Source organism: Perissodus microlepis, chromosome 11 (genome assembly GCF_051167445.1).
Source record: "Perissodus microlepis isolate ML-2025 ecotype Zambia chromosome 11, ASM5116744v1, whole genome shotgun sequence".
NCBI classification, from domain to species: Eukaryota; Metazoa; Chordata; class Actinopteri; order Cichliformes; family Cichlidae; genus Perissodus; species Perissodus microlepis.
In genome coordinates this window covers 30040993-30068622 of record NC_140471.1, presented here as the reverse complement: position 1 = coordinate 30068622, position 27630 = coordinate 30040993, and the positions used below count along the sequence as shown (strand labels likewise).

At 39.0% G+C, this 27630-nt stretch overlaps 1 protein-coding gene across 4 annotated transcripts in view; it reads left to right on the top strand.

Annotated features, from left to right (window-relative positions):
• Positions 1-27630, top strand: part of bbs9 (Bardet-Biedl syndrome 9) — a 180554-nt gene that overhangs the window by 54380 nt on the left and 98544 nt on the right. For all 4 annotated transcript variants that reach the window (XM_084944024.1, XM_084944021.1, XM_084944022.1 and 1 more), the window contains 4 exons: positions 2865-3005; positions 3890-3985; positions 6023-6195; positions 6383-6535. In XM_084944024.1, the coding sequence (XP_084800150.1) occupies positions 2865-3005; positions 3890-3985; positions 6023-6195; positions 6383-6535 (563 nt within the window). The remainder of the gene's footprint in view (positions 1-2864; positions 3006-3889; positions 3986-6022; positions 6196-6382; positions 6536-27630) is intronic.

The following is a 27630-nucleotide window of genomic DNA, read 5'->3' as shown; positions in this document are numbered from 1 at the left end:
AAGGGACTGGGCAAAAATGGGAGTGCTCCAAGGCAAAAAACACTGCTGACGAAAAAGAACACAAAGGCTTATCTTACAAAAATGATCTTGATGATCCCGAAGACTTTTGGGAAAAACGTCTGTGGAACATCAAGCCAACATGATAATACTATGGTCTGGGGCTGCTTTGCTACTTTAGGACCTGGACGACTTGTTGTAATTGATGGTGCCATGACTTCTCCTCTCTACTAGAAGGAGAATGTGCAGCCATCAGTTCATACCCTGAAACTTAAGAGCACTTGGGACATGCACCAAGACAATAATCCCACATACACCAGCAATTCTACCTCTGAATGATTCAAAAATACAAAACAAAGATTTTGGAGTGGCCTAGTCAAAGTCCAGACTTAAATTCAATTGAGATGGTTTGGCATGACCTTAAACAGACCATTCATGCTCAGAAACTCTCCAGTGTGGCTAAGTTAAAACAATTCTGCAAAGAAGAGTGGGCCAAAATTCCTCTCTAGCGCTGCGAAAGACTTATTGCCAGTTATCACAAATGCTTGATTGCAGTCTTTGTTGCCAATTGCAGTTCTTGCTGCCAAGGTTGGCACAACCAGTTATTAAGTTTAGGGGGCAATCACTTTTTCTCACAGGGTGACGTATGTTTGGGTAGCTTGTTTCTTTTAATAAATAAAATCATAATTTAAAAAAAAACTCACTTTGTATTTAGTCAACGTATCTTTGTCTAATTTTTTAATTTTTTTATTAAAACATGTAAGTGTGACAAATGTGCAAAAAGGAATCAAGAAGGGGGCAAACACAGCTTCATAACACTGTATGAAGATGGCGATAAGTGTGCACACACCTATGCCACCTCCTATTAGTCCAATTCATTCTTCCCTGTCTGTCTCACCGTCCTTTCTTCTCCATGTTCAACTCTTTTTTTCTCTTTGTTACTTTGTCAGCATTATTTTCCTCTAATTTGTCTCCATCTCTTTGTCCTTTCTTTGTCATTTTTCCCTACTTGTAACTTTTATTATGTGTTTATATTTCCTCCTCTTGCTTTCCAATTCCATCTTAGCATTTCTTTAGAGTTTCTTGTTTAAATGGTAAGATCAACAAAACCAGCCTGACTCAGCAAACAGTGTTTGAATTGTGTTTTAAACATAAAACATCCCTTATTATTACCTTAGTAAGGAAGGACCATAAGGGTAAAAAAAAATACCATCAGAACACATAATAAAAGGATTTAAGTGGCTGCATTCACCATTCACTATATATCCTATAAACTTTACCTTAGTAGGGATCATTTTCCAAAGCTATAACGACCTTTACTTGATACCTTGGTGTTTTTGATTTTTTAATGTTTTTCCGTCCTTCCTTTCGGGCAGCCAGTGCTTTCATTCATTTCAGTATGTTGTGAAATTAAACTTGGAAACACTTGAAACTTGCCTGAGTCAGCCAAGCCATCACAGCGCACATCGTGTCTGCCCTGATTATCATCAATGTTACTTTAAAACACATTGGTCATCTGTTATATATTTAAAAAATTTGTGATGTTTATTAAATGAGCTTGAATGCAAAAGCACATAAAAAAAGATCAAATTGTTTTTTTTATAGAGTCAAAACGTGAAATTGTATTTTCTTGGAGATCCGAATTGGATATTTTCTGTGTTAAGGCGATCATGTTCAAAGGCAGGAACTGAACAGTCAGCTGGATGATAAAAAAAGTGAAAAATGGATCGGCGTATCATGACCGGTAACATTACTTAACAGCGCTGAGAATAGTTTGCGTTTAGATTGATTTTTATATTTAGTAAATCTGCAGCATATTCACTTTGACAACATGTATATCTAACCCTCTTTGTTGTGTTTGTTGGAAGTGATGTGTTGTTTAACTATCCAGCCATCCAGAACGAAGGGTCATTGAGAATTTAGCTGAGTGAGGAAAGAAGAAAGCAGGCCTCAGTCCGTCTTGCTCTTTAAAACTTTGAACTTTTTCTCTCTCTCCATCTTCCTTTTCCCCTGTTTTCTACTGTTTTCCTTGGCTTTGCCTCTTCGCTTTTTCTCTCTAGGCCTCAGTGCATACATTCAAACCAAATTGAATTATTCACATAATCACATAATAATTGCTTGTCTGGGAGGAAAAAGTGCACAGTAGTTGTGGGTAATTATTACTATCTGTAATAACCTGGAACTTTCCCTAATTAAACCGTCCCTTCTCATATTATTTTCCTTTCAGTCTCTCTCTCTCTCACATGTTGGTTTATTTCCACTTGTTTTTCTGCTCAACTCTCCTGTCATTAGCTCACCTCCTCTCCTCTGGTTACTTCGCTCCATCTCTTCCTAACAACTGTTTTCCTCCATCGCTCCTTTCCCTCGCACTGTTATTCTAGCTAAGTGTACATTTCTGCCAAGCTCAGCACTCCATACACTCTGAACATAGTTGTAGTTGGCCTTAACTCGCCTCCTCACTTCCTTTTTCTTTTTTCTTGTCAGTCAGTCCCCACCATCTTTTACAAAACTTCCCTTTCTGATCTTCGACAAACTCACCTCCACACTTGGCGTTGATGTCGAGTCTCTCGTTCTCCTAGCTCTCAGATGCTCATGCAATAGGAATACCTGAACTGTTGACTGTGTGAACAAATGTTAACTGCGATATCGAGGCCTCGTTTGAGTCACTGCGGTGGGGGGTATAAATTGAAGGACTAGTCTCTAACGTTAAGATTCTATTTCTGGAAAGGAGCAACAGGAGGAGGGAAACTCGATTTAAGATTTTAAGATGAGCAATGCAGAATTACTTTATTAATAATAATAATAGTAATAAATAGTCTACCTTTTTAAGAATCTTTTCTGACTATAGTGATGGTTCTTATTTGCAGGAGTTCCCAAGGTCCTCCAGTCCAGGTTCAATCTTCCTCCATCATTAGTGTGTGTCGCTTGTCCTCCACCCAAAGCCACCAAGTTTAAGATAACTGTGGACACCAACCAGCCACCAGTTGACCTCAGCTCCATCTTCCGAGGTAATAGCACACTCACTCTGTATGAAAACACTTGACAATGATGTGCTGGTGGCGCTCTGTTTCCCAAACAATTAAGGTTCTGTATTTGAATCACAGATTTCCAGAAACCAAAGTGCACTGTTCTGTTTAAGTCATTGTCTGTGGAGATCGGTATGCAGTATTAACGTGCATTTGTTTAAATTGGGTTGTCCACTTATTGCAACTGGTTGGCTTGTGCACACGTTGAAACTTAAACCCACACCAAAAGCTTAGCTCTAGGTATAAGTGATAAATAGGGAAAGAATGCTATATAAAGCACAAATCAGTAAAATGTCAGTGATTAAACAATTTTTTTCATGCACACTTTACCGTGTGTGTGTCTGTTTAGTTCTTCTGAATTGGCTACATCTTACAGTTAATGATTCGTAATAGCCAATAATCAATGACGTGGCTACCTAAGTGTTTTACACAAAGCCAGATGATTTAAGCATGAATGGAAAGCTAGTGAAGGCAATGAGAGATGTGTAGCTGTGCGAATGTGTATACATTTATATGAATAATCAACGGTTATGTATCAGTGTGTGGTTGTGTATTTATACGAGTCTGTTTATGCGTGTTTATTTGTGATTCCGTGTGTGTGTGTAGGTCTGAGCTCTGGGAACGTCTGTTCTGCTTCCCAGTTATCTAACAATCGGCCACAGTCAGCAGCTCTGACGTCTAAACACACACACACATAGTGTTCATACTGAGTTTGTGCTTTTTGTGTGAATAGAGATTTGTGTAAGCTTATTTTGTGTTTGTACATGCGACTGTATCTTGTTCCCCTTTGTTGGCGTCCTATATCACGATAGCCTGTCCTATCTGTCTCATCTCATAGTTTTTTGTCTTTCTGTCTCTCTCTGCAGAGTTTTCAGCAAAATCAGAAGATAAGGATGGGAATAGTTTGGCTTTCCAGCTTCTGTCAGGAGCCAAGGTTACTGTGCTAGCCTCCAAGACCTCCCGTAAGTCTAACAGCACTGGATAATGAACGGGATTTTAATAAGATTCATCTTTTGGCTCCATTAAAGCTGTTTAATTGTGGGATTAAAACAAGTCTTGCGAATTATCTGTTTCTAATACAGTCCTGTTCCAGGTGTCTAATTTTTTTTACCAGATGTCTTTCTCATAGCCTGTCTTCACCTGCTAATTTCTTTTGATAGCTTTCAATTACTTGTGATAGAAAATCATGCCTTTTTGTATTTCTTGGAGTCTTTGAGGACCTTTTGTTGATACCTGTTGGATTAAAAGAGAATAGGTAGTTTGGTGGCATATGGTAAGTACAGTGGTCCCTCGCTATAATGCGGTTCACCTTTCGTGGCCTCACAGTTTTGCGGATATTTTTGTGCAATTTTGCATGTTTTTTTTGTTTTTTTTGTTTTTTTACAGTGCATTGTGTGCATCCTGATTAGCTGTAGACCATTGTCAGTGAATCTCGTGCCTTTCTCATGTACAGTACAGAATGCATTCAGCTTGTCGAATTTACATAAATCTTCGATCACTAGCAGTGTGACTCTGAAGTGCTGTACTGTATGTTTGTAAGTTTTCTCCCCAACAAACACAACAATGTCGATGAAACGTTTTGCACCGCCAAAGGCACCTGCGGTAGCACCCAAAAGGCAGAGGAAGATGCTAAGCATCGCACAAAAGGTTGAACTTCTGGACATGCTAAAGGAAGGTAGAAGTTACCGTATTTTTCGGACCATAAGGCGCACGGGATTAAGGGAAACAAAACAGTCAGATAAGTCAAACTTTACTCAACTCATTCTTCTTGCTTCCTCTACTTCCGTACCATTGATTCATTAATGTTGAATTCTCTCGCAGCTGCTCTATTCCCATGTTCTGGAGCTGAAAACAGGGTTTGATCTTTGGTGTCATTCTATAACACTGGACTTATTTTTTGGCCGAAAGTTTTCAACTTTGGTAGTTTTTAAACATGAGAAAAATTGTCATGCCTGTCTGAGAAAAGTGTATAAAGTGTGTAGTGAGGGGTTTTACATCTGTAAGGCATCTATAATAATTGTACAAATTAAAGCTGGCTACTTCAAAGATTTCACCTATCGCTGGTTATTTTTAGAACATAACTCCCGCGATAAACGAGGGACCACTGTATTATAATCTTACAGCAAGAACGTTGTAGGTTTGCAACCAGTTGGTCAAAGGTTGAGTAGCTCCTTGAGTACCCTCACTAAGAACCTTCTTTCTTTCTTTTCTGAGCATGAAGGATTGTCTCTATAGTAACCTGCCCAAGGTGTACCCCGCCTCTAGCTGCGTGTCAGCTGAGATAGGCTCTGTATACCTGATACTGAGCTTTTAATTTTTACATACACCACTTTAAGTCTGACTTTTTGCATCACTTCTATGGACTTTTACAAACCTCTTTGGTCTGTGTACTAATAAGTTGTAAGATCTGAATTGTATTCACTGACAGCTTTCAGGACTTAATAGGAGACATTCATATTAAGACAATTCAAAAACTTTTTTATTGTTATTTTCAGGTTTTTTGTTTGTTTGTTTGTTTTTTTCCTTTTTTGGATAGTGAAGCAGTGAAGATAGACACAGAGGAAAGTAGGGTGAGAAAGATAAAGAAGATATGCAGCAAAGGGCCGGGATAGGATTCGAACCCAGACCGCCACTCTTCGGCCGTGCAACATGTGGTTTTCTGCTCATCCACTGAGCTAAAGTGGCACCTGTGATTCTAAAACTGTATATCCCCTTAATCCATTTCTGGTTCTTAGAGATCTTTTTATAAGTATCACTTGTCACTGTGTCACTACTTATATTCGTTTGGTGTTTCATTCTTAACAAACTTTAGTACCAGGTGTTTAAATATATGTTCTTAGTTGCATACACATTTACACACTACACAAGGCTCAGTGGTTTAGATAGTTTTAACTAGTTTAGTTTAACTTTAGCTAACCATCTTTCGTTAGCATGTATCATCAATTATATTTTCCATATATGCATAAATATTTTATATATTTTATGTGTGTGTTTGTCAGAACGTTACCGTATTCAGAGCGACAGTTTTGAAGACATGTGGTTGGTTGTGAAGGAGCTGGTCCACAGGTTTGACCAGCATTTCTCCAAATTGGGAATCAAGGATTTCAAGAAAAGTTTCAGTGGACCTCTCCCACTGGAGGAGTACTTCCTGTCTGTAGACAATCACTTCCAGGTACTAACACACACCGAAGCCAACCATAGGTGCAAATCCTCCATTGTCAAGGGTCAGGGATTAAAAAAGAAATGACTTAAATATCAGTCAATTTAGTTATTATCAGTTCTGTCATCTGTCACCTTTATTTAATTTTATTAAGTTAACCACAATTTGTCTGTTAAATATTTGTCACTTTGTCTCTTAGCTGCGTGTCAGTGCTCAGAAATATCAGGACCTGCTGTCGGAGCGAGCAGTCCAGTTCCGAGCCATCCAGCGCCGCCTGCTGACTCGGTTCAAGGACAAAACCCCAGCACCCCTGCAGAACCTTGACACGCTAATGGATGCCACTTACAGCCAGGTCAGACACATGCACTGAGGTTTGCTTTTTTGCTTGGAGTCTTAGATACCCGCACTGTCTGATGTAACTCCATACGCCAATATTAAAGAGGGAGAAGCTATTAGCATCTGTTCGGGACAACTCTGAGAGGAGACCCTCAGGCATGCACAAAGCAAGACATTTTATATGACCTCATGGTACCTTAGAAACTTCCAGGAGGGGTGGGTACAAGAAACTTTAGGGCTGGGTACTTACTGAGATTTCAGTACGGCTTAGCATGTGTTTCCCTATGTTTTTATGCTGTTTTGTGTCATCTTGAAAGCACACTCACACAAGAACGAAAGGGAGCATATGTACTTGGGAACAAAAGTATCAGCCTAGTGCCATGTCTGTTTAAAGTGTGTGTGTGTGTCCAACTGGGTGTGAGCACACAGCTAATCACCTAAACAGAGGAAGTCTATAAATCTCCAAAATGTAGCCCTCACACTATAAATCTACACTAACACGTCATCACAGTGTGTCTCTGTGTGTGCTGTGTGTATATTTGTGAGGACCAGTTGGACTATTAGCTCTCATGAGGATACTTGTGGAAGGTGAGAACATTTTGGCCAGTGCTCAGATTTTGGCACCTTTAAAGGGTGTTTGGGGGTTCAGATTGGTTTCAGGGGTAGAGTTAGTATTAGATATGAGTAAGATTATATGATACTTAAGTTTTATCAAAGATGGTTACGTTAGTCAGGTATGCGAAAGGTGTCTTTTTGCTTTATTTTCTAATAGACCAGGCCTGGGCGATGTAGGGTACATGGATTTCTCAACAGGTGATTTCTTTGCAGTGGTTGAGTGTTATTTTTCAACATGTTGGCTTAGTGTTAAGACCTAATCAGGAAATGAAAGACTCTTATATTTATAGATATATAGTTATTTGTGTCAATGTGACATCAGCGGCTGACAGAACTGAAGTATTTGTCACCCTGAAATGAGAACGTGTTGGCCATTCAGTTGAGATTATTCATTTTTGGGCAGGAGAAGGCTCAGTGTATGTGAATGTCGTTTAAACTGTAGAGACACACTGGCATGTGCAGCTGAGGTCCGTATAAAGTCGATTTTAAAACAAAGCAGCTGTTCAGCTTTTGTCTCTCTCTTTGTTTAACTGTGAGGTATTGGAGGGTGGAGCAGTACTAGTGTCACCGTGATATTGCACGTATGTGTTTGTTAGACAAAGTGATGGTTGCTTGCCCCTATTGTTTATTCTAATTCTTGACTTGGCGGTCATTACTTCCACCTTTCATTAGCCTCTCGTTAACATAGCAGGGCTAGGTGACATCATCTCTTCATTAGCTGTTAAAGCTTTCAGTACATTACTGTTTGGCTTTGTGTGATCAGAGCCGCTTTCTCTGTCCAACAGCGTGCACTAACAATACCTTAATTTAATGCAAATTAACTTCCAGAGCTCTGAGAGTTTGTTGGAGCTTAATGAGTGCAAATTAATGAGCTTGTTGAAGTTCTAATTGCCATTTTAACCCAAATAAATAGTGTTCACCTTGGGTTGTCTTGACTCTTGCCAGGATAAGCAATCAGAGAGCCTGATCTAAACATGTCTGCCTTAAATGTTAATGTGTGGGTCTGCTGAATGTCTACCACCTTAACCATTTATTCAGCAGTACTTATTGTGCTCATACATCAACAGCAGCGTTTTTAGACATGCTGAAAGAGATTTTTTAAAAATCATCAGCGGGTAATTTCAGAACATTTATCTAATTTTTTTTATAACATTAAAAAATCTGGGCTATTGAAAGGGTAGGTTACTGAAATGGCATGCATGTCATGAACCCCACACTCTCCCTGCTCTTCACATGCTTTAAAATACCATTCATGGCACCCCTCAGCTGGATAAGTGATTTGGGGAGTAGTGTCTGATCATTTTAAGGTAATCAAAATAAATAATAATCATAAATAAATATAATGCTGCATGTGTTCACATACCTTTCTGTACTGATATGACTTCATGCTCATTCCACATGCTCAGAGCGGTCTTGTATTAATTTGGCTAATTAGCACATGCCTATACTGCAGTATTGTTTGGGCTCTCTGTGCTGTTGGTTGTGAAATTAAAATGATTTGATGCTTTAATAAGATGTTGTAGTTGCATAAATGCAGAAAGTGAGCCACATTAGCCCGTTTCTAGCTGGTTACTGGGCAACATGATGACATTATAATGTGTCCTATATAATTCATTTTTGTGGATGTATATTGAATATTATTGTCATGACATTATTATCATAAAATTGATTTCATAAGCTGTCATAGCTGCATAAAGCGAAAAGCAGGTCATTTTAGTGGTTGCCAGGCAGCCTGATAACATCATGACATATCACGCAGAACTAAACATTTTTTAATTTAAATTTCAAATAACTGTTGAGAAATTGCGGTTGATCCTTCCCACTTTTGCCAAGTGCTTGTTCAAAGGGGCTCATCTGATTGTTGGGGTTTTCTTTGTATTATTATAGTGTCTTGAGGCAACTACAGCTGTGGTTATAAAATGTATATCCACAAATGCAAAAAAAAAATATTTTTTTTTACCTGTTTCTATAGGAAGGAACCTTCAAGAGTCTAAGATGTAAGATGTGATCATTTTTCAGCATTGTGGAACATATTTAATGTTTTTAATTGCTGCTACTAATTTTGGTGAGTAAAACTTTAGAGAGGACCTTTGATTAATTAATTGGTAATCATTAATCTGCAGGGTTTTTTTTTCTTTCTGTTTTTTTAATACGGTGAGCTCATGTAAAATTAAATAATTCTGTGCTTTGCTAGCGGTACACGGATACTTCATTTTTAGTCACTAAAACTACTCATTTTGAAAATCAGTGACAATACCAGCAACTTGACTTAAATGATCACTGTAATCAATGGTTTGTCGTGCATTGACTTGTTGCCCTGCTGGAGCCGTACTTTTACTTTCACCAAGGCTTTGATAGAAAAGTATTGGTGTAACTGAAAATAACTTGTCACTTATCAATTTTAGTGAATAAATGTAATTTAAATTCATAATTTCTTTCAATTCACAGTAATGTGATGATATCACATTGTATCACATCCATAGATTTACTGGACATTGTTGTTTTTTGACTTGTCATGTAACCTTATAACTCTTAAGACTTCCAGGCCGGAGTTTAAATCTCCTCTCAAAAAGCCATTGGCTCACACTTTCTTTCTTTTTTTTAGCTCTTTATACCTCTGAAATTTTGACTCTGCCTCCTCAAGCTAATGCTTTCTGGTGTCACTCCTGTCCATCACACTTTTTCCCCCCTCTCTCTCTCTCTCCCTCTCTCCCTTTCTGTGTCTTCCTCTCTTCCCGCCATCCAGCGGCCTGTATGCGGGAAGTTTCTGACACACTATACACTCTGTAATGTATACACACCCGCCATAATGGAGGCTATCGACGGGCTGGTCGGAAGAGTGATGAATGCATCAAATTAATAATTCATGACAGTATTAAGAGTCATGCTGCTGATGCCAGGGCCAACTCAGCAGTTTGAATTCTGTAACTGGATGAATTTTGTGAGGATACATCATATCTTCATTTTTATTAGAAGGCTTGACAAGGACATTAGATAAGCCTTAATTTGCTATTAATTTGGTGTTTTTATCTGTTCTTTTATTTATTTGTTTTATTTCTTTTATTCAATTTTGAATCATAGTTTCTGTTAAGGGATATGAATTCTTTTTCATTTTCTTGTCATTTCTAATCAACCAGTGTTATCTGCATGTATCTTTGTTTCTATTTTTAATTTATCTAAAATGCATTTTTAAAGTTCTTACAGTTCAAACTTTTCTGCAACAAATAGTATTTAACAGTCATTTGGTTAAATGTAGAGTCACCGTTTGGGTTTCCATTTCAATAGTTGCAACAGTTTGCTCAGAGGCATTTCAGTGTTCTTGATGTAGGAAGGTAATATATTGTTCATGATTTTTACCAGGTCATTTAACCAGGTCAAAAGCCTACCAGGTAAAACCTTGTTGGAGTAAGAACATAAGATGTTTTGTGGAGGTTTATCCCATGAAGCTGCGGCTCCATGGGTGCATTCACACTGTTGTTAGGATGGCAAAGGAATGTGCGGCTAAACAGGAATGCTGGTGAACTAGGCACCTCTTTCATTTTGGCTCAGAGGAATGTCTGCTGGGTAAATTTTCTGCATCAATCTTGGGCAAACGAGGGGGGATTTCCCCCTCGTTAGCGGTGTGTGTCTCCACATGCAGTGGCCGGCAATCGCCGACGCGCAGTCAGAGATAAGAGGAATGAGCTCCCTGTGAGAATACTCTGTGGTCGGCTGTGCATTTATGCAGCTGAGGATAATATTTCCATTGTTCATGCTGCCTTTATGGGCCTATATTTTATTCATGAATTCCTAAGAGCTAGCAAGCCACGTCTTACTTTATGTGTGTTCGTGTAAACTTTTTCATGTGCCGAATACAGTGGCTTGATTCCAAAATACACCAAGTGCTTGAACTAGCCGAATATGATTGATGAGTTTCAGAATAGAGTAAGACCCATGAATGATTATTTTTGTGTCAGAGTGGCTCGTATAGAAGAGAAACCAGCTATGGACAAAATCCACCAGTTTGTTTGGTGGCTCCAGGAAATTTCCAGCTCTGCCCTGTGAGCGCTTCTGTCTTCTGTCCTGGTTGGAGGTGTGTTTCTCTTCCACCTCCCTCCCTGGTCCCTCCTTAAAAAGTCATCAGTCATCACATCCCCTGTATTTTACACGCTCCCCCTCTAACTGGTGTTTGATTAATTTATGGCTACTAGAGGTTTGACTGGCATCAGTGCTCCTCCTTGTAGCTACCTCATCTGCCTCTCAAATTCAAGGGAGAACTCAGGACTGTCATTCATAGAAATAAAAACTAAATCCCCTAAAACAGTTTGTGGAATTGGAAGAAGAAAAAAGCCAAAGGGGACTTTTCTGTTTCCATAAATATTTTCTTCTATTTCCTCTGGAGGTGAAATTCCGCCATTTGTTAGTATTAGTATTAGCATTAGCGTTGGGCTAACAAGCACGGCTGTCTGGGAAGTGGTGGGGGGCTCGGGAGCCAGGCCGCTCCAAGCCAAGCTGAGTCTCTCTGTAATTATGAGTTCAAACGTTGGAAGAGGGCAGCTCACTGACTGACGGCGTGACTGACAGGCCGTACACTGGCCTCGCAGGGCCCCTAATGGAGGCCTCTAGTAGACAGCAGCTTGATTTATCTGGCCCCAAATGGAGCTCTAAACATGGCTAAACACTGATCCCACTGTGGAGAACAGGACCACCGCCATTAACAGCCAGGCTTCTCACACCATGTATCTATGTGGGTGTGTATCAAAGAGTGCATGAGGAAGGTGTATATATTTGGCCATTTGTTTGTGTACCTATATGTGTATTAATGTGTGTAATCATAATTTTGCAGTTCAAACACTTTACAAGATTATACTTGCATGTTTTCCCCCTTTATTTGGCTGTGCAAAATTTCTGAAGTTGATAAATTAACAAAATAGAACCAGCGATTTAGACCAAATTCACAGCAATAAATTAAATACAGACACCAGAAATTTCCAACAGCCAATCGAAAAGAGTAACACATAAAGTCATGAAGAACTCTAACCCGACCTTCTGTTTGATATTTGTGACTCAGCATGTAATCACACATGTAATGGAGAGGTAAATCCACAAAGTAAAGATACACATTTACCAACATTGATACAACAATATGAACTGAAGAAAACTAAATATCATTTGGGTGTAATGCAACTATACTCCTACTCTCTGTTACCAGGAACCACGAGGAACCAGATTGAAGTCAGTATGCTAGGGTTGGATATCAAATTTCAATGTGTTGTCCTTGAAAATTTTAAATCTATTACTTAAATCTCTGACTGATTCTTGGTAAGTTTTACTTTTTTCTTGGATTAGGTACAGGACTGCGCAAAAGTTTTAGGCAGGTGTGAAAAAGTACTGTAAACAAAGAATGCTTTCAGAAATATAAATGATTGTTTATTGGCCCCAAATGTATTCTGTAAAAGGACAATGACCCCAAACATACAGCCAAAGTCATTAAGAACTATCTTCAGCGTAAAGAAGAGCACAAACTGGAAGTGATGGTATGACCCCCATAATGCTCTGATCTCAGCATCACTGAGTGTGTGTGCGACTACATGAAGAGACAGAAGGATGTGATGAGCCTACATCCACAGAAGATCTGTGGTTAGTTCTCCAAGATGTTTGGAACAACCTATCAGCCCAGTTCCTTCAAAAAATGTGTGCAAGTGCACCCAGAAGAATTGATACTGTCTTGAAGGCAAAGGATGGTCACACCAAATATTGATTTGATTTAGATTTCTCTTTTGTTCATTCACTGCAATTTTTCGATTGATGAAAATAAGTAATTAACATTTCCATTTCTGAAAGCATTCTTTGTTTACTGCATTTTCCCCTCACCTACTTAAAACTTTTTCACAGTACTGTATTTTCAAATGTAAGTCTCACAGATTTTGCATACATTCATCTGCTTGTGTTAACAGAAAAATTGAAGAGATATATTTCTGCGAAGTTAATCTTCCATTTTGTACTAGAAAAAGTCAATTATGTAAATCAGGATTTTGAAAATCCTGAAACAAGCTATTAAAGTTGCTGCTATGTTAATGAAACCTATACATCATAAGCAAGCTTTATGATGAAGCTCTCAGATCTGTCTTTATGTACTCCTTTCATCTGTCTGTCTTCCGTGTATCTACACATGAACTCTTCTCTTAGATGACGGTGATGTGTTAACACATTAACAAGGAAAGGTAGAATATGTGTATTTCTCTGATGTAACTGGCAGCCTCTTAGTTCACGTGTGTGTTTTTACGTATGAGATTAAAGGGACGATGGGAGTCGATAAACTTCCACTTCCTCTCTCTTTCTCTGTCTCGCTCTTAATAATTTTCTTCCCCCAGGAGATATTTGCCCCCAAGAACACACAGATTTAAACTCATTAGATGCCTTCTCTCACCCTCACACACACACATACACTGAGACCCATCTGTGGAGCACAGAGGGGCGGTCGTGGACTGGTTTGTTTTTCTTCAGAAAACTGTTTTCCTTCAGAAGGTCTGTTTATGTGACTGTCTTATCAATGAATGGCTGTCTTTCATTCAGCTGACTGAGATTCAGTTTTCTGTACGTGATTCTGTGAGTGTGTGTGCGTGATTGGGGACGCTTGTCTTCTAGGTGTGAGATTTTGTCTTTTTTAAATATTTTTAGGAGGAGTCTTAGCAAAGCCTACTTTATCTCCAGGTACACACAGACACACCTGCATATAGACTGTTAGAGCCTCCAGGTGAAGATTCCAGGTGATGGCGTGCAGGCAGGTAGTCAGCCCAATAAGAAAGAGAAAGTTATTTTTAGCCGTTGTTTAATTCCTGTCCTTTCATGATCTAACTGTTTATTATCTTGAATGCATTTGCTTTACATCTTTATAATTAAACCTGAGCAGCTAGAACATCTTGGTTAATATTTTCATATAAACAGTAAAGAAAATGTGCAAGCTGCATCGTTTTATCTTAGAGAGAATAATCTATACCGTTCCAATCAGCTCTGAGGAACTTTATAGTATCTTTGAGCTCACAGTTGTGGTTTTGCGGCCTGCATCATTAGCGTTTTGGTTTACTCTCATTCTGATCATGAGCATAGTTTTCAACCACATAAGGAAACTGTTTCCTGCACAAAATCCCTAAAAACCCCTTTGTATGCAACCTGCCCATCACCATTTTGCAGACAGACAGCATTAGCGACTAGCTGATAAACATGAAGCATGTGGTTTCTGAAAAGTCTGATATTTTTTTCCACAAATGAATGTTAAAGATTCCCAGTGTGCTGTCTGCTCAGTATAAACAAGCGTTTTCTCTCCTAAAATGTTTGCCAGCTATACCACATGTGGCGTTGCACGTGTGTAAGGTTTAAAGCTGGCTGTCCACTTTTTTGTGGTCCATTCTCATAGCATTGCATATGTTTCTGTTACACTGTTACCTCTTGTAGTTTTGCTTTTAATTGCTTTGTCTGCTCTCCAACTTTGATTAGTCATGAACAAACAAATTGGATTATTTTGTCAGCTTTTTTCAATTATTTTTGATTCAGATAGGCCTTCCATTTAATTCCAGGTAGCACTAGCTCATCATTGAGCGTGTGTAAAGTTAAAATGTTTCAGATTAACTGTGTAAAGCCTGGTCATATCAGCAGGATCAGATAAATGTTTGTGATGAAGCTTTGCTTCCCAGCCCAAAACAAATGTGCCCTGCCCTGACCACCACGTGGATTCGGTCCAAGTCTGGCTCTAATTTCTTATTCCCTCAGGCTTGATCAGGTCGAGTTTCATTTTATTTATCTTCCCAAGATTTTAATCAGGTTCGGGCTCATTAAATGCTGCAGTGGTTTGGGTGGGATAACGCACAATCCACATCGGTTCCACTAGGCCACATGTTTGGACCCAGCATACGCTGCTGTATGAAAGTCATGTAAAAGAAAAGAAAACACTGAGGGAGGAAGAGAAAAGCAAGGATGAAACATCTGTACTGTTCTTTATCAGAGAGGCATAGATGACCTGCCAAAGGATTTCCTCATAGATGTGGTTGAACTGGAAGAGACTTTATTATTAACATATGGATATGGTCAATGGTGGGAGGGGTGAGAGACTGTCAGGGAGGGGATCAAGAGGGTGAAATTCATAGAAGAATGAATGGAAGAAATGTAGAGATGAAAAGGCAAACACAAGAAGGATGTAGAATTTAATAAAAACTGAGAATTGTGATATGCCAAATGTGAAACCATAGCAAGTCATGGACTGAAGATATTGAAATATGGAGGAAAGAATACAGACAAGTGCATAAAAACATATAATTTAGAAATTACCTTCTGACATCTGTGTGCATACTGCAGATTCATGCAGGGAAAGCAAAGTATCCATTTTACTCCGATTTAGGATCTTCTGAGGCCCCAGCTACGTTATTATTAATAGCCTGCCACATAACTATTGAAACAAATGAGCCTGCTCAAACTCTTCTAATGGTTTTGAGCTTTTTTTCCTCCTCCTATCAGTGGGTTTCCATGCTGTGTAACAGCAGAAGCCCTCCTGAATTTGCACCAAAAATGCAAAATGCCTGCTTACTTTGTAATGGCTAACACAGGCTCTATAACTCTTGTGGGGAAATAGTTGGCAAAAATCGCAGAGATGCATTTGTATGTTGGACTCTTTAATTTACAGGCTATGAAAGTAGCAGGTTTACATGGGATTAAAATCACAGATGCAATTTGTATAAATTACTACAGGTAATCCTAGTCACAGGCTTTATTTTTTTAAACAGTGGAAATACAGCATTTCTATTTAAATAACTTTTGTGAGGATGCAAAAAATGATGCAGAAATGAGTCAGAAATGTAAACTATGTAGAAAGATCAAACTAAAGAGACATATGCAATGAAGATAGAACAGAGATTGAAGTCACCCCGGTTCTGTTAGCCGTCAGGGCTGGGGGGCTGGGAGGAGGTGCTGGCCGTCAGACTGGGGTCTGGGATGTGGGGCCTCCCTGCTACTGCAGATAAGGAGGTGGTCCGCTTGCCTCCACCCCAGAGAGAAGGGTTACATCTCCTGGGTCTAGGTGCGGCTTGCCCCTCTGGGGGCGGGGGTACCTGGACCTGGGATATAGAGTATGTTTGGGGAGTGCGACTGTCTGTGCAGTGTCTATTTGTGTCTGTCTACACGTTGGGTGAGTGCCGAGTATTTGGCTGTGCATATGGGGGTGGGAATGCACGTCTGTGTCCGCGTGTGCCTGTTTGTCTGTGTCTATATGTCAGGTTGGGTCTTAGACTCAACCTCTCTGGGTACATCTCAGGCCCTCTAAAGTACGGAGGCCTATCTCCCCTCACCACACTCCCTGCCGGTGGCTGATGCCCTCAGACGTTGGTGTGTTGGTGGTCCTTGTCGTCTGGGGCTGGGCGCTTATGCATGTACCGGCTCACTCCTGGTGGCCGATTGGCGGGGCCGGGCGCCTGTGGCCCGGCTGGGCTCCTTCCGGGGGGTGGGATGCCCTCGGGCCTCTGGCCTCTGGGCCTGAAGCTCGGTCCTCTCTGGCACAGCTGGCTGCCGGCAGAGCCCGCGGGCACGCCACTGCAACCCCCTCTGGCCTCTGCTCCGTAGCTGCGGGGTGACCTCTCCCTTGGGGCTCTACTCAGCTCTTCCCAGGAGGGTGGCACGGTTCCCCCCCCTTTGGTGGTCCTCCTTGGGTCCTTGTACTCTGGGGCCTCTGGATATCTGGGGCCTGGATCTCCTCCATACCTGCTTCATACCCTGGTGGACGGGGCTATGGCTCCCCACACTCCCTAGCAGATCGTTACATGGAGAAACCTTTTGAATACAAGCATGCTGATCCACACAGGTATGCACACAGGTGTACACACGGGTGTTCACAGACGCGGACTACACCTTTCTTGGCTGCTGCCTCAAAGCACATTGTGCGCTGTCTATCTTGCGTGCTGCACAATATCGTTTATTATTTAGTATCTACTGTTATCTACTGCGAGCTAGTTTATTGTGATGGTGCTGTTTTTATTATGTTGCTCTTTGTTGTTTGCTTTCTCTTCTGTTTTTTTTTCTCCATACAGGTGATCCAGGTGTTTTGTTTGTTTGTTTGTTTGTTTTTTCCTTTCTTCCCCCCCTTCTCACCATCTCTTCTCCCCTTTGGTTTTCTTTCTCTCCCTCTCTTTCTTTCATTCTTTCTCCCTGTCCTATCCCCCAGTCACGTCTGTCCCGTTTGTAGCAACCGAAAATAAAATAAATTCATAATTATAATAAAGGTCAATCAAATGGACCAATATGGCAAGGCCATGATGATCCACTTGGTAAAATAAATCCGCTTGGCATCTTTCTTGGCCTTAAGACAACAATTCTGATGGCTAAAGATCCAAACGGGACACAAAAAAAAAAAAAAAAAAAAGAGATTGAAGTCACATAAAAATAAATTAGGCAGATGGAGGGACAGTCGTAAACCATCTCCTCCCCACCGCCTTTCCTTCTATCCTGTTCTCTGATCCCACAGCTGACGGAATCAAAGAACAGATCTGACTTTTATTGTCTTTTTCCCCATTCATCTGCTTTCATCTGTCTACTGTCTGTCCTGCAAATGACAGAGTTATACAATCTTTCCGTCATGCCACAAAGGGACAGACTAAAGAGGAAAAGAGCAGCGAAAGTTTACAGAGTGTAAGGAAAGAGGGTGAAATTTGAATTTATTATGTCTAGGAAGTTTGGCACTAGTAACAAAAATAGTAGAAGAACTAGGAAATGAAGTAAGCACAGGAGAAAACAATGAAATGCTACATTGGAAGGACAAAGAAATAATAAAAAAAGCACAAGATAGTAATTTAACTGTATGATGAAGAGATTTTCATCAGTGCGATCTCACCCTGCTTCTGATATTGGGCTTACTGGTAGAATATTAAAAGGTTTTAACTATATAGAAAGGCTTCTCACTGTGCTTACCACATTATTTCTCATTGTGTTCTGTTGCTGAGCACCAAGCTGAGATTTAATAAGTCATCCACGTTGGAAAGCTGTCATGCTGGGAAGAGATTAGAGAGGCAGAGATTATAGACTGAAGGCTTTTTTCCCCCTGTGGCTTTAATTAAACACACTGATAGTTCAGTGGCATGGGCCCAGCTCTGATTTTACACTCTGATACTGGACACTGACTTGAGAAATCTTCTTCAATGCGAGTGAGACCTGGCACACTGCTAATTGTCCTTGCGGTCAAAGGTCAATTTTGGTCTTGTGTCATGGTTTCATAAGTTCCCACCTCATTTCTCTGGCACAAGAGTTTGAACTGCAACATATAAAACCACAGCAGGGTGCTGTTTACATTCTGCTTTGGTCTTTGGAAGCTGTTGTTTAGCCAAAGAGTAAATGAAATCAGCTTTGCAGCTCACAACACAATGTGTGCAGTTTTATGTTGTTGACCACAAACTGTAAACTTATGCTTTCAGTGATGTTATGAGTCAAAAGATTGCAGTTGAGTGGTGATTGAAAATGTCCATTTGTGCTTTGTGGTCTGAACTAGTGGCAGTGACTACAGTGGTGGGGGGATGTAAGACTACGCAAAGAAAGGGCTGTTCCATTAAAAAACATTCTCTAAGAAAAAAAAATACAAGGAAAATAAAGTGATAGGCTTATTTGACAAACAACAAGGTGTTGTTAATCAAATGTGCTTCATTAAGTTTTGGCAGTTTGCATTTCATTCAGGATTGTGTCAACACAAATCAACAATCTTTGCGCCAATGAATTCACCCCAAAATCAGACCTTCCAAAACCCCAAGCATTACATCTCATACTGCACAGTTCTCAGTTAACATGGTAAATGTTAACATTCAAGACAGTACAATTAGAAAAAGACTGAGCAAGTATAGCATGTTTGGTGAGGTTGCAAGAAAAAAGTCTCGTCTTTGTAAAAAGAACATGGCAACATGGCTTTGGTTTCAAATTGTGATCTGAACGAACCACAAGACTTCTGGAACAACATCCTTTGGACAGAGAAGGCAAAGTGAAGATGTTTAATGTTTGGCAGTGCATACCAGCACAAATTCTCAATAGTAACTGTTAAGCAAGGTGGTGGAAGGGTGATGATTTGGGCTTGTCCTGTTGTATGATCCAAACAAAACAACAGGACCATTATCCCGAGCACACCAGCAAATCTACATCAGAATGGCTGAAACAGAAAACACGACTTCAACCCTATGGAAATGTTGCTGTGGGACCTTAGTAGAGCTGTGTATGAACAAATGCCCACAAACTTAAATGACGTAAAGCAAAGTTGAAAAGAAGAGTGAGCCAAAATTTCTCCACAATGATGTGAGAGACTGATAAAGTCATACAGAAAATAATTACTTGTTCCTTGGTTCTACAAGGTATTGAATCATCGGGTGTGATTAGTTTTTGCATTGCTGTGAAAACTTTCTTTTTCATATACAGGCAGGCACAGACTTGCCGATACACTATATCTACACGACAGGAAATTTGCCACATGGATCTGATTTTTCATGAATAAATTCCTGTTCATTAAGGAAATGCCATTGCAGTAATGATCCCTGCATGTGCGTATGTCTTTACATGATTCAATTAGCTGTGAATAGAGTGCGTATGGAACAATGATATCCTCTGCATATATGGAGACCATATGCAAAAAAGGGACAAGCTGGCAGTCTGTTGAATTATAATACAGTGGAACAATATACGCAGACTGCATCCAGAGCTGTAACTAATGGATTCTGAACATAACATGAAAACATTTGTGCGTGTGTTTGTCTCCAGTTTTTAAGCAGAAACAGTAACAAGTATGACTATATATAAAAAAGGGCAATTTCCAGGTGACATCTGTTTTTTTTTTTTAGATATAAACTAATATTGAGCAGCTTTTTAGATTTTATTTTGACTCTTGACTCACTAGATGTTATAGGTTGCTTTTGTTTTTAATGTTGCTGATACATTTTTATTACAATACAATTTGAATATTGCTGATTACTTTATAAAGACTGCAAAAGCTGATGAATAAAAAGATGAATTTCATTGGCAAGCTACACCATGCAGAACAGTTGCCTTGTGCTAGCAAATGAAGGGTCAGTAGAGACGGTCAGATAAACCAAAATACGTGTGTCCTAGTAACAACTGATAGTTGTTGATCTTCTGACACTATTTCATTACTTGGTGGAAGAGATGTTCATATTTCTGTTCTGTTAAATAGAACTTCTCCATGCTCAGTCTTGAAAAAGGAGGTGATAATATGGTTATGAAAACCATTGTGTAGAGCAGTCAAACTAAAGAGTGTATGAAATCAGTGCTGCATTTTGTGGTTTGGCAGTGTAATGTTGTACTAGGCATTTTCGTGTCATGAAAAATGCTAGAAAACCTGCATTTGCGTTCGTAAAACAGCTGTATCGGTGATCAGCGAGTGACTCTACCTCTAATAGAACCGAATGTGAGAGGGAGAGAAAAAACTATAATGGGATCATGCTTTATCAGTCCTTGAGAGTATTGCACACTAAAACTATAAGCTCGGACATGCAATTACCACTTTGCTTTCTGAAGCGTGCTGTTATGTGCTCCTATAATTTATCCTGACTTTGGTTTACAGTTAGCTGGACAGTTAAAGACAACAATAGGTTTGTAAAACTTGGATTGCCATGTTTTTCTTTTTTTTTTTTTGCTTTGTGTAGAATGATGCAGAAAGAATAAGTAACACCAGAGGCTCCTTTACTAATGACTTGATCCATTAACCATTGAAGTAGCAAACTGGTGGCAATAAATAGAAGAAATGTCTGTACATTCTATTCTTTATGCCATTAAAACACGTGTGTGTGACCTTACTTGACTGATCACCTCACAAGTTCACTTTCTCCAAAGTCAACATGTCTGTGTCTGCATGTTGTGTATGTGCGTTTGTTTCTTCCGCCTCCCAAACAATGGCTGATTTATAAGATTACACATATTTACTCTGTAATCAGCGTGTGTGTGTGTGTATGTGTGTGTAGTAAAAGAGAGTGTGGCGGCCGTGTGACGCCAAGCTGAGGATATTTATCTTGTTGCAGTGAATTCCCAGAGTTCTCCTCATTTTTTTCGTCTCTGTCTCGCTCCCTCACTCACTTTTCCACCTTCCCCCCCCCCTCCCTTGCCTCCTTCAAAGGAAGCCATTGAGAGAAAAGCAAACAGACATGGTGGGGGCAGCACACACACACACACACACACACACACACACACACACACACACACACACACACACACACACACACACACTCACACTCACTCAGGTATATACACAGCAATGCCAAGAGTGTGTTTTTAGTTGCAAATTATTTAGTGTGGTTTTTGGAGTTTGTGCATTTTGTGCAAATGTGAGTGTGTGTGGACTTTTATAATTATGGAAGTGTGTTGCGTGTCCATGGTTGGAGTGGTGTGGAGCTCACATTACAAAGCTACAAGTGCGTTTGATTGGATTAACAATTAAAGCAAACGTGGACTGTGTTATCACTGCTAGTATCACTGTTGCATTAACGCTGATCTCATTTGCTCTGCATTAACTTTGTTAGCGTTCAGTGAGCTTTTGTCTTTCACAGTTGTAGGATTTTGGAATTTTGATGCAGCTTGCCACAGCTCTTTAGCCCCAAATTAGTGTCGTTTTCACTGGGACCACAACCAAAACCATCACCTCAGACCTGGCGCTGTGTGTGTGTGTGTTTGTTGGCTTCTCAGGTCTCTCTGGTCTGGACTGCATCAAGTGTGTGGTTCAGTGTTGGACCAGGGGACGCTGTATGAACATGTTGTGTTACTAAGTTTGTGTAAAGGAATATGCACGTATGAACTGACATAATTAGTATATTTTGTTATTAAATATTATATTCTTCATAACCTTGGAAACAAATTAAGATTTAGTCATTAAAAAAAGTTAACAACAGAGTTACAACAAAAACTAAAGAAAGAACTGCAGCTTTACAATTCTATTTTAAATTACAAATATATATAAATACTGCTATACTATTGACTGTCAAGTTACATATTACATATAATATAAATATATGTTAAGATTATGTGGATTTTTAGTGTAATATTTGCACATTGTGTTAAAGTAGAAGAGAAAAATAGTGACTTGTAGCTGTTAAAGAGAGATTAACTCTGTGTTCATGTATTAAATGATTGATTTAGACTGAATAATATCAACATATTAATGTATAACACTAAACAATATTATTATATACAACTAACATCAGATTTCACAGCTTTATAGTGACCTAACATTTGAATGATTTACAGTCAGTATTCTTACAAAAACAAAAAACACTTTGCACCTGTGAAATCATTTTCCACTTACAATGCACAAAAATTTGGCATTTCCAAATACTGTGCTGGCCAAGTGCTCATAAGCCCTCCAAGCTAGGCATTTTCAGTTTTCAATTGGCAAAAAAATCAGCTTTACTGAACCTTCAAAGCTGTGGATTCAAAAACCTAAAAAACACATCTGCAGTTGACTGGCTGATTCTAAACCAATTTGTGTGGATTGTGCCTAAGATTGTCTTTTTAATTTTTTTTAAATGTTTTACATCCACGGTCTCTGAGGTATTGAATGAGTAACTAGCAAGCGTAATCACTTAGATCATTCCCATCATAGAGAGTCCGGGGAAAATGACGCAAACTTGAAATTATTGCAAATATTTGTCCCACAATTCCCATAAGCCACTCAGACAAATGCAAACTGTCCATTCAAATCATACATACAGCAATGATAATGAATGTATCTACGTGTTTAAACAGAGCAGTGCTACATATTTGGTATGTTCCTGTGGTATTATAACAAGCTTGAGAAAATTACATTTAATTTGACATAATTTTTTTTTAGTCTGGTAACTGACACTCATCAAAAGGGGTTTTTGGGGTCAGTTTATACTTCACTGCCATAACAAGAAACTCAAACAGCCCCAAAAGGACATCCTTTTGTATTCTGCTTCCAGCACAAGTATGACATGTCAACCACAAGATTCGGGATTATGTAAATAGTTTGGAATTGAATTATGTGTTTTGCAAAGAATGTTAAATATCTGAAGGAAAAAAGCCTGCTGCACTCACTGTGGTTCAGGGTGTGTTAAGTTAACAACATGCATGTTGTACAAATAAGTATATACATTTCTTGATATTATGTTGCATTATATATAATTTCCACATTACATCTATTTTCCTCTATATAATATCAATCATCACAGAAGTTTTTTTTTTCTTAAGTGGGAACATAGCTCTGCTGCTTTAATTCATTTGAACTAAATCATATATCTCTTGTCATTTGACATAATTTTTGCTGAAGTTAATTACAACATGGCTCATGTAAAGTATGAGAATTGCCACTCCCTTCTCATTGTGAAACAACTGTAGTAAAATATTTTAATTAACATTATTACTTATAATGCTTTACATTTTTTTATAATGAAAGTTTTACTTCCCTTTTTTTACTACATCGAAGAAATTTAATAAACAGCTTTGTTAAAGTGGCAGTTGGACAGCAGGCACAGAGACCTGTCAAGGATATTTACCAACTGTTGACTAGCAACCCACCAAAGGAGTAGCATCTTTAATGTCTCAGCAACAAGGCCAGGATTTTTCACTATTGAAGCACAAGCATGCTCATCTCAGATCAGCTTTTTTGTCGTATTAAAATGATTGCTCTTCGTCGAGACCTTCTCTGAACATGTGTGACTTATATGCAGTGTGACGCTGGGATTGGGAATGTATCAGTCAGCTGTTTAGCTGATTGTTTAGCTTTTCATTCTTGATCAGCAAAATATCCCGTCTGTGTGTCATATTGAATTTAAAGTCAAGTTAAAATATCGATGACAGATCATCCAGACTGAATACGATCATGCAGCAGAACGCCTGCTGGACACACAGCTGGACACACATCTGGTTCTGCATGTGTGTTTTTGTGTGTGAGAGATCACGTGCACATGGGCTTTCAAACTTGATGCACATGTTCATGTTTACAAATGTGGTTGCGCATCAATACTCGTGTGTAAGTACGTCCGCATTCATGCAAACAACCTGACGCGTGTTTGTGTGCCGTATGCGTGTGCACATGTGCAGCCTGGGAGGTTAGTGTGAACTGTTAATGACAGGCCACTGTGTGTGTATGCATGTGTGTGCCTGTATTGTATGTGTGTGTGTAATGAGTAGAGAGAAAGGTTTTGTGTGATTATAGGGCTCCTCTTAGGACCAGAGAGACTAAATATGGCTTCAGACTAAACACTGTCCCCCTCCACACACACACACATGCTCACACACCACACCACAGACCACATACACATTGGCAACATACAGCACATATGAAGAGAAAAGTCTGAAAATAACTTGAAGATATTTTTATGATCAGACAGGACAGGAGTTATCTTCATCCTGTGTGTTTCTGTGTTCCTCTAAGTGTGTTAAAATAAATCTAAACTACAAATTATTGAAGTCCAGTAGTAAGTTGTCATGTGGTTTCTTCATGTTCATTTTGTAATTGCAGCTTAGACAATTATAGTTGGACATTAAAAGCTTTGACTTCAGAAAGTAGTATCCATTTGAAGAAAAGCTTGAAACTTATAGCTTAAAATATTTGTTAACTAATTTATATTTACAACGCTTTATACATTTTCACAATATAGTTTAAGTTAAAGGGCAGGGGGAATTCAACTCATGATGGCAGCTTTAGGTGTTTCAGCTGTTATGTTGTGACTCAACCTAAATTGATGACATTTGGAAAACTGGTGCTTAATGGAGCTATAGATGGTTGTTTTAAGGTCTGGATAAAAACAGTAGTACAGTAGGTGTACAGTAGATGGCTGCTGGGAAACAGGGCTTACTTTTCACTTAAAATTAAAAACTAAAAGTTTAAACAAACAAACAAACAAAACAGAAAAACAACAAATGAAAAATTAGGAAACAAAAAAGTCAAATGTTTCAGATTTCTTTATGTGTTGTTCTTAATTATATTCCTCTTTTGCTGTATTTTTCCTTTCATGTTACACGTGCTTTTATTGGATGACAGGGCTGCTCTGCAAGGAGCCCAGTTTAACATCCAGTCTTTTTTACTATGGAGCCATGCAGTTGAATTATGTGCAAATGTGGTTTGGCATTGTCTTGCTGAAGCAAACACAGTCCTTCCAAAAATTTTATATATATCATTTGAATAGCAGTCATAGCAGTGCTCTGGCCTTCAAAGATGTACGTGTCGCGCATGCTTTGTGTCCCCTACACTCGTGTAACACTGAGAATGCTGATTTTTAAACAACAAACGGATGACAAACTGGAATAGTACTCCTTATTTATGGACTTCAAATATTTCAGTTTTAAGACTTCAGTTTAGTTTCTCTATTTGCCCAGTCTAATTTAAACTTAAAATTATTGGACTGACAGAAATGAAATCACCTACAGTTTTGTTAATTGATTAGGATTGCTTAAGATTTGTATTATGAGAGGAAAATGTAAAGGAAACCAGAGGAACAAAAAGATTAGATTATCTTGGTGCGCCCCTTTTTTGGTGACTTTTAACTATTTTGTCACATTTCATAATCCAGTGGATTTGTTAAAAATTAAGTAGAGGTCTTGCATAACCACCCACCTTGAAAGTGGACATCATCATTTATTATGGTGTCTTGGAAGAACTTCTCAGTTATGTAAAAGATGATTAATGGAGCTTTGAAAGGAAACAGAATGGTCTGTGTCAGTGAGACTCAATAGATTTCACCAAACACAACTTAAATGTCTCGTTTTGCTGCAGAGTTTTGTGCTCTTTGGTCTTTTTTAACACATTTGAATTAAAGAATTTTGTTGTAGTGCATAGTAAATATTTGATTTTACTTTTGAGCAGCTGAGAGTCAGACTGTGAGAAAATGTGTGTGAGGCCTGTGTTTTCTTGCACCATTGAACTCTCAGTCGGGCTGGTAGAGTTCATATATTTTTTGGCTTTTGAGGAAGGTTTAAAGCCACACATACGCACACACGCACACACACACGCACTGCATTTGCAGCTGTTTTGGTGAAATGGGCCCTTGAGTTAAGTCACATCACATGCTATTAATACAATCTCGCTAACAGCGTGCGTTGCATGTGTGCATGCAGGTCTCTTCGGGAAAATGTCTGAATATCGTGTGGGGACCATATATGTGCATGCGTGCTTCAGTGTGAATTGTTTTAAGTACCTTGCTTTAGGGCACGAGTGTCTCAGTATATCTGTTTGAACTCTGACTTCAACCACACTCCCAAACAGCTGTGTCTGCCCTCTTTATTAGGTGTGTGTGGCTGTCAGTGTGTGTATTATATTCATGTGTGCGTTAGTTCTACGCCCTCCGTCTCCACTTTCTCCCTTTCTTTCACCTGGGCTGACCTCCTCATTCAGACAATGTGATGTCACATCCAGATGTTTCCAGCTTTTCCAGTGTGCTTTCATTACAGACACATTTTCTGTGATATAAAAACATGAACCATTGTTTAGTTAATGATTGAATCCAGCTTTTTCTCAACTCTCTACTGTTAGTACTGCTGATGCAGTCTGGATGAAACAATATCAGTTGTTTTCTTAAAGGCACATTTGGAAATGTTGGGAAACGCAAGTGAAAAAAAGTGTTGTAGATATTGTGCATAAGTGAACTGATCAAACATTTACAAGTTTGATATATTAGATCTAACAAGAGTTTATTCCAGGCAGAAGGTTGTGAAATTTGATAAATCCTCAGAGATTATTTCACGAATATAGCAAGATGTGTTTTCAAACTTTAACGCCTTTATGGCATGTTTTTTTTGGTGTGTGTGTCAAGTAAGAACATTTTATATCATACATATGCTTTTCATTAGTTAGAAAGAGACTCAGTTTGTCATGAAAATGTTCATATGTATTTTTGTAAGGTCTTAGTGTTATGGCTTTTGATTTACAGTTTGCATGAAAACATAAATAAAACGCCTCTCAGGTAGTTGCCCTTTTGTTGACTTTCTAGTTAAAGTCATTTACAGTATACTCAGATGTTATTTAAAACACATTGATGCTTATTATTTTAAAACCTTCTTCTCATTTGACATTAACACTTTTGTTTGGTAAGTATCACAACAACTCGTGTTGCTTAAGACCTTTGGGTTTCAGTCGAACACAAAAAAATGGAGCCTATCCCGGCTGTTATAGGGCGTGTTTTGAAATATTTCCTTTCCTGATTGCTTACAACTCAGTCACGCTGGCATGGAAGGGGTAGTAAAACCAGAGTAAAAGTTGTATCTCACCAAAACATTCACAGCACTTTCACAGTTTTCACTACCACTCAGACAATAGCTGGCAAGTGTATGCAGAAAAGTAGGTATCTTCCATGCAAGCTCCAGGCAACTGTTGCAGTCTGCTAGCTACCAAAGGAGAGATTTTTGGTGCATAAAAATAAAAATAAAAATGTGTGATCAGTTTTAATTTTCAGCCGCCAGCAACCACTAGTTGCATAGAGCTAACTACCCAGGAAATACATATTTTTTCTTGCAACCTCTCCAGATAGTTGCCAACGTGTC